At 36.7% G+C, this 12,719-nt stretch overlaps 1 protein-coding gene across 7 annotated transcripts in view; it reads right to left on the reverse strand.

The window, feature by feature from the left end:
- Positions 1 to 12,719, reverse strand: part of TENM1 (teneurin transmembrane protein 1) — an 834,650-nt gene that overhangs the window by 209,618 nt on the left and 612,313 nt on the right. For 6 of the 7 annotated variants that reach the window (XM_048318357.1, XM_048318358.1, XM_048318360.1 and 3 more), the window contains one exon: positions 5,425 to 5,685. The exons of the other annotated variant lie outside the window; for it this stretch is intronic. In XM_048318357.1, the coding sequence (XP_048174314.1) occupies positions 5,425 to 5,685 (261 nt within the window). The remainder of the gene's footprint in view (positions 1 to 5,424; positions 5,686 to 12,719) is intronic. 7 annotated transcript variants of the gene reach the window in all.

Here is a 12,719-nt window from a genome sequence, read left to right on the forward strand (position 1 = left end):
GACAAGCTACAGTAAACTACAGAAGTTGAAGGAATTTCACCATGGGGGCTTTTGCATTTTATTGATGAGGTTGCCTTAGTCTATTAGGTGCCTTAAATGATCTGATAGGCAGGAGTGTACAAACAGAATGCAATCCATGCCACAAAAAAAAGGCAAAATAAGGCATACAAGGAGCAAAGAGAAAAATATTAAATGACACAGGGGGAATGGGATTAAGACCAATATTTACCTTTATATTTTCAAGGCTACTTACACATATTTGACCTAATGGGTCTACCTGCAAATAAGTAATTCAATTTCTTAATTGCACCACTGTAAATAGAGAGTGACAGGACAGGAGCTAATGGATATACTTCAGCCATCATTATTACAAACACAATCCTGCATAGAGAAGCAGTCACATGCTCACTTCTCAGAGCATGTATTGTTATTGTAATGTAGCTGTTGGTAATAATTTCCTGGAGAAATGAGAAAGCCAGAGATCAGCTTACTGCCTGACTTGTTTACAAAATAACACTAAATAACAGCAACATTAATCACAATGCTCTCACTTCCTTACATTAAACACAAGACTTTTATGAAGAGCCAAATTCAAGTCTAATTTAAACAGGTGTGAATTCACAGTAGGTCTACTGACACACACCGTAAATTAAATCAGAGCCTTGTCCTTAGTAAATCCTCTCCATGTCTGCATAACTACAGCATTCATGAAGTTGTGCTTCTCATACAGCATCAGCCATTCCAGTATTTCTTTTAATATTTTTATCCCTTTAACAGATACTGTTAAGATACTGAATCTGCAGTGCAAAGAACGAAGGTGACTTGTCCAAAACTCACCCATCTGCCGAGCAAGCAAAATGAAAAGCCCCAGAGATTTAGGGACAGTCAAAAGCTCTGTTAAATGGATCACTGCTCCCAGGCTATAAACCAAATACTTAGATGAATTACACAAGAATAATCTTACATGTTTCTAGCTCATTAAACTCAGATTTGATCTGTAACCTACTAATTTCTCTACTACATCTACTTATTAATATATGGCTAATATTATTACCCCGTCTTTGCAGTCTGCTGTTTAAATGTTTATTATTAAAAGTATTGTTTCAAATAGAATCTGATCCCATACACTGATAAGAAAGAATTTTCCCAACAATTTATGTAGGCAAAAAGGAAAAATTACATTTTTCCATGGCGGGTTTTTTTCCCCCCTCTTGCTTTGTTTTTAAAAACAAGTATGTTATTTAAAAACATTGCCTGACCAGATCTCAAGCACTATAATGCTACATTGCATGACCAGTGCTATTTCAGCCTGTACTAACACCCTAATTTCTTGCCTACAAATCTCAAAGAAGTCACTGTGAACTACAGCTAATACCCAGTTGTCATAAAATAATTCAGCCAAAGAAATTAAGCAGGAATCTGGCTCCAAGACGAGTGTGCATTTCACTCCTCCAGCACTGGGAATCCTGTACTCTCCTACTGGTTGTCAATATGGTGTAGAGAAAGAGTAACTAATTGCATAAAAACATCTTAGTAGATGTCAGGAATGAGCCAAACAAGTCAGACCTAAAAGCTTGTCAAAGCATTCTGACAAAATAAAAAAGGTTAAAAATTGTGTTATTGTAGGAATGGCTGAAGTTCCACACTAGCTCTCAGATGAGATGTAGCAGCTAAAAGAGTTGATGGCTGTGCAGATGTGTCAAATATGGCTCAAAAATGGATTATGGCACAGCATAAATGCACTTGAGGTCAAATTCATCATGTCACAGCCACACTGACATCCTGTAAAGGAATACAAAAGAACTGAATGAACAACAATGAGGGAGGTTATATGGACACAAAATGGACTGTGGGCTGCTTTTTAGTACACTACTTAGTGTGGGAGGCAGATCCATGTCAAGCCATATAATTTTAGGGATAGATCTGGAGATCACCCTTTCTGTAGATGAGGTTTGTATCCTCTTCTGGACCACATACTCCAGAAAAATAAAAAAATAAAAAAATAAATTTGCCAGCTCAGTAATCTGGCAGACAAAAGCATCGAACTTGATGTTCTGACATGCTGCATCAACAGATACCATTGTACCAGTGTACTGACGCTAAGTGCAGTCTTCTTCAATGGCATAAAGGAACTATTTTTGATACAGTTATTCTGTGGTGTTGCTGTCTGAAATTTACATTCACATACTGCAGAGTAACGCTGTTTGTGTTTAAATGGAGCTATTTATACTATAGCAGAGATAAGCAATGATCCCCAAGAAACTGGTCATTCATTTCGTGCAGTTAATATATATTTTGCTTAGCCTCAGGCAAAGCTGAAGGCAGTCTGTGCACTAATAGGCTATTATTAGTTGCCATTAATGTTGACAACACTAAATGGGAATGCTGGTGTTTCATACAATCTGTTCAATGCTGCCAAAACAACCAGAGTGTGTTTAAACAGTGATTATGACAGACTTGGTGTGTCTATGAAGGAAAACAATCCTCAAATAAATTCTCAAATTGGGCTACCCAGAATAAACAGAGAAGAATATATCCTGTGCCAGGGAACTTCATTCTAGAGCTCAGAATGAATAGGAGAATGTCAAGAAATAGCTAGAAAGAGGAAAATTTTAAGAAGTATATTAGCTTCAGATCAACACAAAGCAAAAAACTGCCTTGAAAGCACGTCTACTGAGTCCACACACTTAATTGTCCTAATGTTACCACAAAAAGAGCTGTTCTGCATTTGTAGCAAAAATTGTGCTCATAGAGGAAGGAAAAAAATAAACCCAAACCCAAAACCCTACTGACCTTCAAAATATGAACAATAACAATGTTTTCTCAAACCATGCAACAACTGTACCTTTCTCATTAATTTTACTCCAGTTACAGATAGCTGCATTCACATACAATTTGGTCAACCCCTTGAAATCCAGAATTGCTAAATATTTTTACAGCAATTAGAAAGTATCATGGAAACTAATATTTCACATACTTCCAGCAACAGATCTTATGCACTCTTCCAGTTTCACACCAGAGAAGTTACTGGCTGGCACAAAAAAAAATACATTTCCATGGCAGGAATTGACAAGGATAAATGCAACACTTGTGGCTCTCTGATAAAGCCCCAGGCACACAGGACTGCAAAGAAACAGGAAGATGTGCCATCTGTGACATAATTTAAATAGAGATTTATGGACTCCTGTATTCAAAGAGTGCTTTGTTGCTGAGTGCCAACCCAGGTGAAAAATACACTGCTCTCTGGATCAGGAATCTAGGCTATGAACTTACCTGTAAAATAATAGACAATATAAACGAATATAGCTTGAACCATGGTGTTCAAATTTATTCAACATTAAATTTCATGACTGTAATTATTATAATGACACAACACCACAGGAAGCACTGATACCTGTTTATATGGCCCTGCCTGGAGACATCTAAAGAGTTCAAGTGAACTTGTGCTCTCAGTTTCTCTCTCTTCCAGCTTGCTCTTGTCCTTGTTTTCTTCTTCCAACAATTTAGTTAAAATTGGTACTCAAGCACTTCAAACATGAATCCCTGATTAAAAAACGGTTACAAGGCTTACAAGGAACGAAATATTAAAGCCACATGCAAAAAGACTACTCTGTCTACACCAGTTTAGTTAAAATCATTCTCAGAGACAAACCTTTAGAAGAAACTACTCCATTTTTTGGTGGTGAAGCACAATGATTATGTGTCCCTATCTTAATGACTTAACCCATGGTTCTTGCTACATCCATGCAAGATGATGAAGGTGCACTTCTTACAGTAATTTTCATCTACAGAAGATTTCCTATTTAGTACATGTACAACTAGCAAAATATCATCAACACCCAGCTGTACCACTGCACTCCAGACTGAAATACAGAACTCAGTTATATGCTTAATCAGCTTTCAATACATCTGCTTCCCAGCACCTTACAACAGAAATGTGTATTTTTTAGTCTGAATGGAACAAGAATGCACATTCCTTTCCATGTAGCATTCCCTTTAAACCTCTTCCACAGTTAAGGGCCAACCAATGCCAGGCAGACCAGATTCAATTCCTTCAGCCACCATCTAAAACCCAATGTCTTAGGAAAACACACCAACATACACCCTCCCGCAAGCCCAAACACCTTATGCAGCAAACACTTTACAGAGGATGGATCCCACAGAAACAGGAAGCTGAAAGACAGGAATTGCATGGTGGAAATGAGGTGGCATCTAAAAATTAACTGATTCCAGCAACACAATAAAACGTGATAGCACAGAATGCTTAATCCTCAAAGCAGTATTTAATTAGAAACAAGTCATGCACTAAAATCTCTTTTTTAACCTCAAGCAGATAATGTAATGTTTTTGAGCCTACACTGGACATTATCACTGGTACTGGCAGACAGCCAGGTGAAATTATGTAATTACAAGCTTCATATTTGACAAATTCAAACATGTAAGTATAGCAATGTCATTTATAACTGAAATCTCTTTCACCTTATGACTACAGAGGCACTAAAATGTGTTGCTGTCAACACCAAAGTGTCAATATTTAATAACATCTAGACCCGCCATAACATGCAGCTATTAAACACAGAAATTAAAATATCAGCTAAGCTTGTTGATCTTAAGCATGATAAATTTGTTTACTTACTATACTCTGTAAGGAAATAGAGTAGATTTTAATCAATTTTAATGCAGAGATAAAAAAATACTAATTCCCCACGTTACTTAATTAAATGCACATTTTTCCCTTCTGTGACACACTAAATTGTAAGAAAAGCAAATGAGTAAAAAAATTCTGAATGAGAAAGAATATTTAAAAAACACACACACACACAACAACCAAACCCATGCGACCCACAAGCTCACTCTCCATATGCAGGGAAATACAGAACTGAGATAGGACAAAGACCAGTTCAGTCTGTCCTACTGATAAAAACAGGTCTTCAGGTATAGCATAAGATTAGAGGTAAATAGAACATTTAGGACTCCAGGTTGTCTTTCTCAAGTCACCTGGCTGAAGAGCCTTAAAGCTACACCCAGAAGCCACAGGAACAACTGCATGCAAAACGTGATATAAATGGACATTTATAGATTTATTTTAGAACCTAATTCATAGGCCAGCAAATACAAATGACAAATGTCCAATGACATAAAAATGAAGAATGTGGAAAAGTTATTAGTCTCTAGAGAAATGATGTTTTAACAAAATCAGTGTTTCTTTTTTTTTGTCTTATTTTCTGTCTAAACTATAAATACAATACACACAGCAAACAATCCTTTCAGCTTACATACAGTACAGAGATCTAGGAAGGAAGGGGGGAAAAAAAGAAAGAAAACAAAAGAGAAAAAAAAAGGAAAAAGGAAAATAAGTAGAAAAAGAAAGTTTTGAATAAATTACTACTACTATTGAGTATATTAGATGCATTTCTTTATTACCATTCTCCCCATCAGACTTCCTTTCATGGTCAGTGTCAGTGAGGGACAATGCTGAGTTTGCCCGACTTGACAAACAGGAGCTGTGTTCTGATTTGATCCCCTTCATCCACATCCTCAGGGCGTGGTCCGGGGATGCACCACCTTCTGTTTCGGTGTCCACATCCGAGCCCACCTCCAGCGGGTAACTGTGCTCAGCTACACCATGTAAATCAGTTTGATAGCCAGAGCACAGGATATGGGGAGTCTCACAGAATTCCATGTCTGCAAAAAACAAAAGTTCAGAAAAAAATGTAGCAGTGAAAAGCAATATAACTTGGATCTTCTTTTGGAGAATCTGTTTTGAGAATTAACACTGTTCATACTATTGGAAGACTTTTTTTGGTCAGTGACTCACTCTGCTGTCTGATCTACTCTAAGTGTAATACAACTAGAAGAATATATAGTAAAATATATAGTGCTGCACTGTAATTGTGCCTTTGTCTGATAGAAATACGTATTATAGCTCAAACGTGTACACACCCACACACTGATAGTTGCACATCAATTTACAACTGAAGTGAGCATCTGCAAACACAGATACTTTCTCACGTTTTGCCAGGAAGGCAACAGCTCTAAATTAATCTCAGTATGTTTTTATCATAGGGAAAGTGTAGCAAATTTGCCAATAGGGAACTTACAAAATAACAGTTAAAATACTTGGTTTATCACAGAAGACAAAGAAAGGGTACTTACCATTGGCTCGCTCTTTGAGAGTGCTGTCCTTGCATATTCACACCAGTGGGTTTGGGTTCTCCAGTGCTGGTGGCCTACAGGAACTTCCTAGAAGAGCAGTGACTACTAGGACTGTACAAGGGCCATCTCATGACACCAAGCCATCTGAGATTTGAGAGTTGTACAGTGCTACAAGTTATTCTTACTAAACACTGCAGCTGTCGGGCAGTAGAAATCCGAGGACAAACAGAAGGTGGACAGGACCCATAATGTGAATATGCAGAGGAAACAATCTCGAAGAACTACAGGTAAGTAACACACATCAGCAAATTGCAACTTCCCTTTGAGGTAGCCTCTGCATATTCTCACTTGTGAGAATCCAATTACAAATGCAACTCACTATGGGGACTGTGACAGGGAGTTCTAATTAAATAAGGATTACAGAACTGCACTCCCTAATTGAACATCAGACCTGGGATGCCATCTTGAGAGACTAAATACAATATCATATATGTATACAGTATTCTTTCAATTTCTAGAAAAGAAACATTAGAGACAAGAGTCATTTATTGAGACTAAGGACAAATACTCTTTTCCACTGTCATCCTAACTAAAGCTTTAATTTGCCAAACTAGTCCACTTACCAGCTAGTGAGAGGAATGATTCTGATTTTAAGCACTCTCTCTGAAATAACAAAAAGCCCTACTATTTTCTTGAAGGTATCAACCAAAACCTACAAACCAAATGCTAAGATACAATTTCCTCAGGTGGTTCAATCTGTAAGTCATCTATCTCTATAGATTTTTCTTTTGCCATCCAAAAATTCCTGAAGGTCTTGGTTGTAGTCTTGGCTTTGAGCTCAGGGAATGGCAACCTCATTTGTGGAGGGCAAGGGAAGAAGGTGGGCAGCAAACACAAAAGCATGGCCATGGCCTCAATTTCCTATGCAGGAGTCATGGAAGGTCACCCTGTCTGACTGGTGTGGTCGCTGCATTGGGTGGCCCATCCCAGCAGCACCAGCCATCACTGCTCCTGCTCCTTTTGGAGCAGCAGGACAGATGCCAGGATGATCCCAAGTGCTCCATCACCACTCTGATCTTTTTGTCTTGTACAAAGGAGGAGGAGGTGGTCTCAGCCCTACCCTTGAGAAACTGAGATGTGCCACCTTTATGAGCCCTGTCCTCCAAGTCTCTCAGATGCACTGAGGCTGACTCTGAGGTTTGATGGAGATGGCTAAGAGAAAACAGCCAAAATATTTGGAAGCAGCTGTGTAGGGAGTATTTGGCATTTGAACTTTGTCTACCTTACAACAGGTGTGATTTCAAGAAACATCATCTCATCCTTCTTCCCCTTTAAAAGAAATTTTTGCTTATTTTTACCATCTGAGGAACTTTGCCATAATTAAAAATCTTCTCATAACTTCAAGAATCACGTCAGCTGATCCCAGGTCCTCATGGGGCAAGGATGCAGGCATTTCTTGACATGGCTGTCCCTCCAGGCAGATGTCTGCCATTAGCAGCCTGGGGTCCACGTTCTCCCTCTCTGCATTTGCTTATGCCAAGGGGAAAATTCATCCCAGTAAATCCCACAATATGCTAATTAGATTACACACGTTTAAGAAGGACAGAATTTACCCTTCAGTCTATATGTTAATTCCTTCTTTTTTTTCTTTTTTTGTGGAGTGAAAGTGACTTTTTATACTATAACTCATGTTCAACTCAAGTTTAACACAATCTATTGCCTTAATAGTCTATTTCTTAAGTATACAAGCCTTTGCAGTATTTTAACTCCCATGGGATTCATTTTCTGAAAAGCTTTTACAATGGCAGAAGTGGCTGCTTTTAGTCTGCATATCTAACCTTTTTACTTAAAATACTACTTATTTCCACAAGGAGATAAAGTTCAAGTAGATTTATGATAGATTCAGTATTACCACAAAGTCACAGGAGAAAAAAAGAGAACATTAATACAAAATTCAAGTTTTTGCATGAACAGTGGACAGAGAAAAAAAAGTGGTAGTTATGAAGATGATGAAAGGATTTTCACCTCTGGACCCTCATGGAGCCTGTTGTAACACAACTGTTAGAAAAACAAATACTTTATCTCACACTGAGACTAATTTATTTCTTCAAAAAGTAATGTATGAAGAAATATAAAATATTGAATGATCAAGAAAAGGAAAGAAAGCTTTGTCAAAAAAAAAAAAAATCAGCATTTCAGTTAACAGACCCTTTTCTTTCTACTTCTAAACACAATTTCATATTAAAAAAAAAAGTCTTCAGAGACAAGCAGTTAAAGAGAAGTTTGACCCGACTGGGCAGTGGTGCCTCTGCCATTTAAGGCTGATGTGAGAACTGGGCAGCTGACCAGGCAGTTCTAACCCAGCTCCAGCTTTGCTCACGACAAAGCAACTGAAAACTCCAGACAACTCGCCAAGGATTTATTTACTATGGCATCAATTTAGCCACCAGTAAAGTTAAAAACCTACAGTCAGGATTTTCCTGCATATGTAGAACACTTATCCCAGTGCATCTTCAGGAGCATTTCCTTGTCCTTAGTATGGTCAGGAATAACTGTGTGCCTGCTACTCTTTCTGCAACTCTTTTAGTTTGTCTGGCTCAGGTAAAAAAAAAATAAAATTACCCAAGTGAAAGCACATGGAGGCCCCTCTCTCCAACCGACTAATTCTGCAAACTTGGACTTGCAGGACTTGTAGGATCTCCTCACTGTTGCCATTTGCCAAGAATTCTACTAATTTCTACCAACTAACTGGGAGTGTAAATAAATATTTACTTCAATAAATAAATATTTAAAATACAAAAAAGACTATCCAAACAAAGAAGATAAAAGAAACATAAAACTAGTGTATAAATAGAGATGAGCATGAAGAACCTTCCTTTCCAATTTTCCTATTCCCTCATGGAAAAATATTATTTTGTATTAATAACAGGGTGACGAATAATATTCATTTAAATTACTTAACTGACCTATATGTTGAACTAGAGAAAGAGCTTACAAAAAATGTAATTTATTTATAAACTATAAATAGTTTGACATCTTGCTATTAGGTGCCTTTTATGAATCCCATCATATAATTAAGCAATTGCAACTTCTTGATTCTAAAAGTCTTTAAACATCACTGATTCACAAATTAATTTTATTCTTTATTCTCAGTGTGAGGTGGTTCTTACTCTGAGGATGCTCCCTGCCCAAGCACGCACAAAATCAATTATCTGGACAAAAAAATACAAATTGCTCTTTCTGCAAATATAAAACTATAAAAGAGCCTAAGTAGCTCAAAGGCAAGGAGAAAACATCAGCCCGGGAATCTTAAATCCATGATACTTATTTTGGCCTAGTCTCCTCTTTCAGACTGGAGGGTTTTTGAGTACACTGGAAATATCAGAGTCTGGGGAAAAGAACAACAATGAAGGAACTCCAGAAAGGCAAATGATACACATTAACCTAAAAAGTGCCATGTTTGTGCTCGTGTCTGAGGGAGTAAAATGGGAATGCAAGGGAGAAAATATCCTCAACATGCACTTTGTTTATGAGTTGGGACTTTAGTGTTACACCACAACTTGTTGTATATTTTTTCACACTGAACTTACTCCAGTGCTTTAATCTGTAGGTGTACTGTATGTGCTCCCAAATAAGCAGAAAGGCAGACCAGCTACACATGGTATAAGAGACTCGGAGACACAGGGAGGGAGGGAAGGAGACAGGAAGAAATGTAAATCAAACAGGGAAAGTGAAGTTCGCCTTCATTTTTGGAAGCAATACATATGCATTCTCCTAAATGAGAAATTTTGAGGGCTATTGAGCACTCTGCTAAATTTCATGTGTTCAACGGCCCTTAAAATTTCTCATTTCTCACCTGAGGACAGTGGTTTACTGGCTGGTTGCTGGACTTGAGAATTAAATGTGCAGAGATCTTAAGCTGCTTCGTAAAGGCATTTGTGAAACACAACCTGCTACATATGTTTTTGAATGCTTTGTGTATATGCTTTTAATTTAGTCAAAGATCTTGTTTCCATGTTGAGAACATACCATATCTTTCCTAGGACAATATAATTCAAAGACATTAAGCTCCAGTAACCATCTGCACAAAAATCATTGAGGAAGAAGCCAAAAATCAATTAATTTTCAAAAGTGCATTATACTGACTATTAATTTGCTTCAGAAGTCTCATGTTTATCATCAATTATATTATTGCCACAGCCCAAAACTGATTCTCAGGTGCATATATTTTAATAAATAAAAATTTATATACATATTACACATAAATAACAACCACATAAAATATACCATTTGAATTTTTATACTTACATAGCAAATGCATTTTATTGTACATTTTATTTTACTGTATTTCAACTTTTCCTTGCATTCCCTTATTTATGTAGCTTACTTTCTTATACATTAACCTACAGTTACCAGCAGGGATGATAGAAAGTTAAAAATATCAGTAATAACAATTAAAGGAGGAATAAAAGAGGAATCAGAGTCTGCAACAACACTAAGGAATGAAATTTGCAGGTTAGACAGCTAAGGGATTAGGAAAGGAGGCTGCACTTTCAGGAAACTCTTTGGCTTGTGAAATTTGTAAGGAAGAAAAAGTCTTTATTCTTCAGGTCCTTCCCTAGAGGTACCAGTGTGGTTCCAACCCATGCCTCATGACAAATATCTTTCTACTCTCTTCTTCAGGCTACTGCTTCAAGCTTAAAGAAAGAGCACAGAAATAGACTGAACCTATTTTTAAATATTCTGCTGGAGTTCTCAGGTATTAATTTTTATGTTTACTACTACTGAAAACAACATAAATAAGGAATTTTTGCACAGATATCATCCTGATCCTATGGGAAAATAGATGAACTTTCTCGGTCCCCAGAAGCAGAGTATTCTTATGGAGATTGCTTGAAATTTTAAATGTTAGAGATTTTGTTTTTCAAGAGTTTCTCAACTAACAAGATGCCAGAGAAGGAATCTTTGGAGTTACAGTGTGGATGCAGCAGGTCTCCTTTTAATTTAGGAAGAAACACTCTCTGTACAAGATTGATTAGAAATTTAATTCTTGAACTTCAAATACATCAGAATTATTGCCGGCTATGGCCTTTCCTACTCCGAAGTGTGCCTTTATGAGGTAAAACACTTCCATTCACAGGATTCTGTTAAAGAGAAATTTCTACTGCAGGTACTCATAAATATCTCTCCTTTAATTAATTTTAGAGTTATAAAACCATAGCAAATGCCAGGAATTAGCATTTAACCTAAATTTCAGATAAAGGAAACCAACTTAATCTCAAATAATGACCACACTAACTCTACCCTATTAAAGACAAAAGGGTAAAAAATATAATTATCACAGAGGAGAAATAACCTCAATATCATTTGTGGGGATAAATTAAACTCCTCTAATATTACAGTTGAAATAGAGTTTGGAAAAGCTTGTCTTACAATAGATTCACTTGTAATTTCATTCTTCATATGCAAAAATCTATTAAGAAGTTAAGAATTTCCAAGAAAAAAACAGTTTCTGTTTCCAAAAACTCTATCATGAGAGAAAAGCATTCCAATTTTCTTTCAAGTATTTTAAAGGTTCCTTGGCTCTAAAATATTTTTCTATTACAAGTTTTGGCATTTGCCTATGTGTTTGAGGGAAGCAACAGATAATGAATCCTTTCCTCTTGTGATTAAATTTTCAAAATTAAAGCTAGCCATAACTAAGAATTTAATGAAGGGCACTAGAACCATGAATCAAACTATCTTGAGCAGATTAACTAGCTTTTCTCTTTGAAGGAGTTTCACATGAACAAATAGTTTTCCTAAAGATTAACCACGGGGTGTGAAACAGTGGGATGCTGTACAGCTACCTCTAGTCCAGTGCATCCACAGCTCTCAACAGGCAAAGTTAATGTTGTGATTCTATCTTGCTTCCAACTCTGTATGGCACTTCAGAGATGAAAGGCTGGCAAAATTATTAGAGTGCAAACAGAATACCAAAGTGAATTTCACTTTCTTCCAAGTGAAATTACCCTCAGATTGTTGCTCTATCCCTACAAACTTGAATTCAGCTCTGCCATGCTTTTCTGGTAGTAATTTCTGAATGCAGTTCAATTTAAACCAAAATCCCTTTCATTCAAACTCCAGTCTTAGATGTCTGTGACGTCTAAGCATGACAGCTATCACTTTTTAACAAAACTTGAGACAAAAATATGGAAATAATTTCTATCAACAGTTTTGACTCTGGTTTATGAAATATGTTTAAAATACACCATTTGTTTCTCAAAATATTGAAATTTATATTGAATCGAAACAATTTATATTGAGTTGAACCAATAACTTTACATACATGAGCACCAACGTCTCTTTTAAATAAAAGATGTGCAAAGCAGGTATCTTTATAAACTTCACTGACTTAGTTTTAGGAGGCTACACATGCAAAAATCCAGAAGTATAAAATCCGATTTAATTTTCAGTGCTGTAAATCCAGAAGTTAATTCTAAGCAGCCAGTGGCCAGCGTAGCACTTAGGCTTTAGGTCATTGTGACCATCTCAGAGTAAGTATCTGGCAAGTGCATAACTTT

This window comes from Corvus hawaiiensis, chromosome 14 (assembly GCF_020740725.1).
Source record: "Corvus hawaiiensis isolate bCorHaw1 chromosome 14, bCorHaw1.pri.cur, whole genome shotgun sequence".
Taxonomy (NCBI): domain Eukaryota; kingdom Metazoa; phylum Chordata; class Aves; order Passeriformes; family Corvidae; genus Corvus; species Corvus hawaiiensis.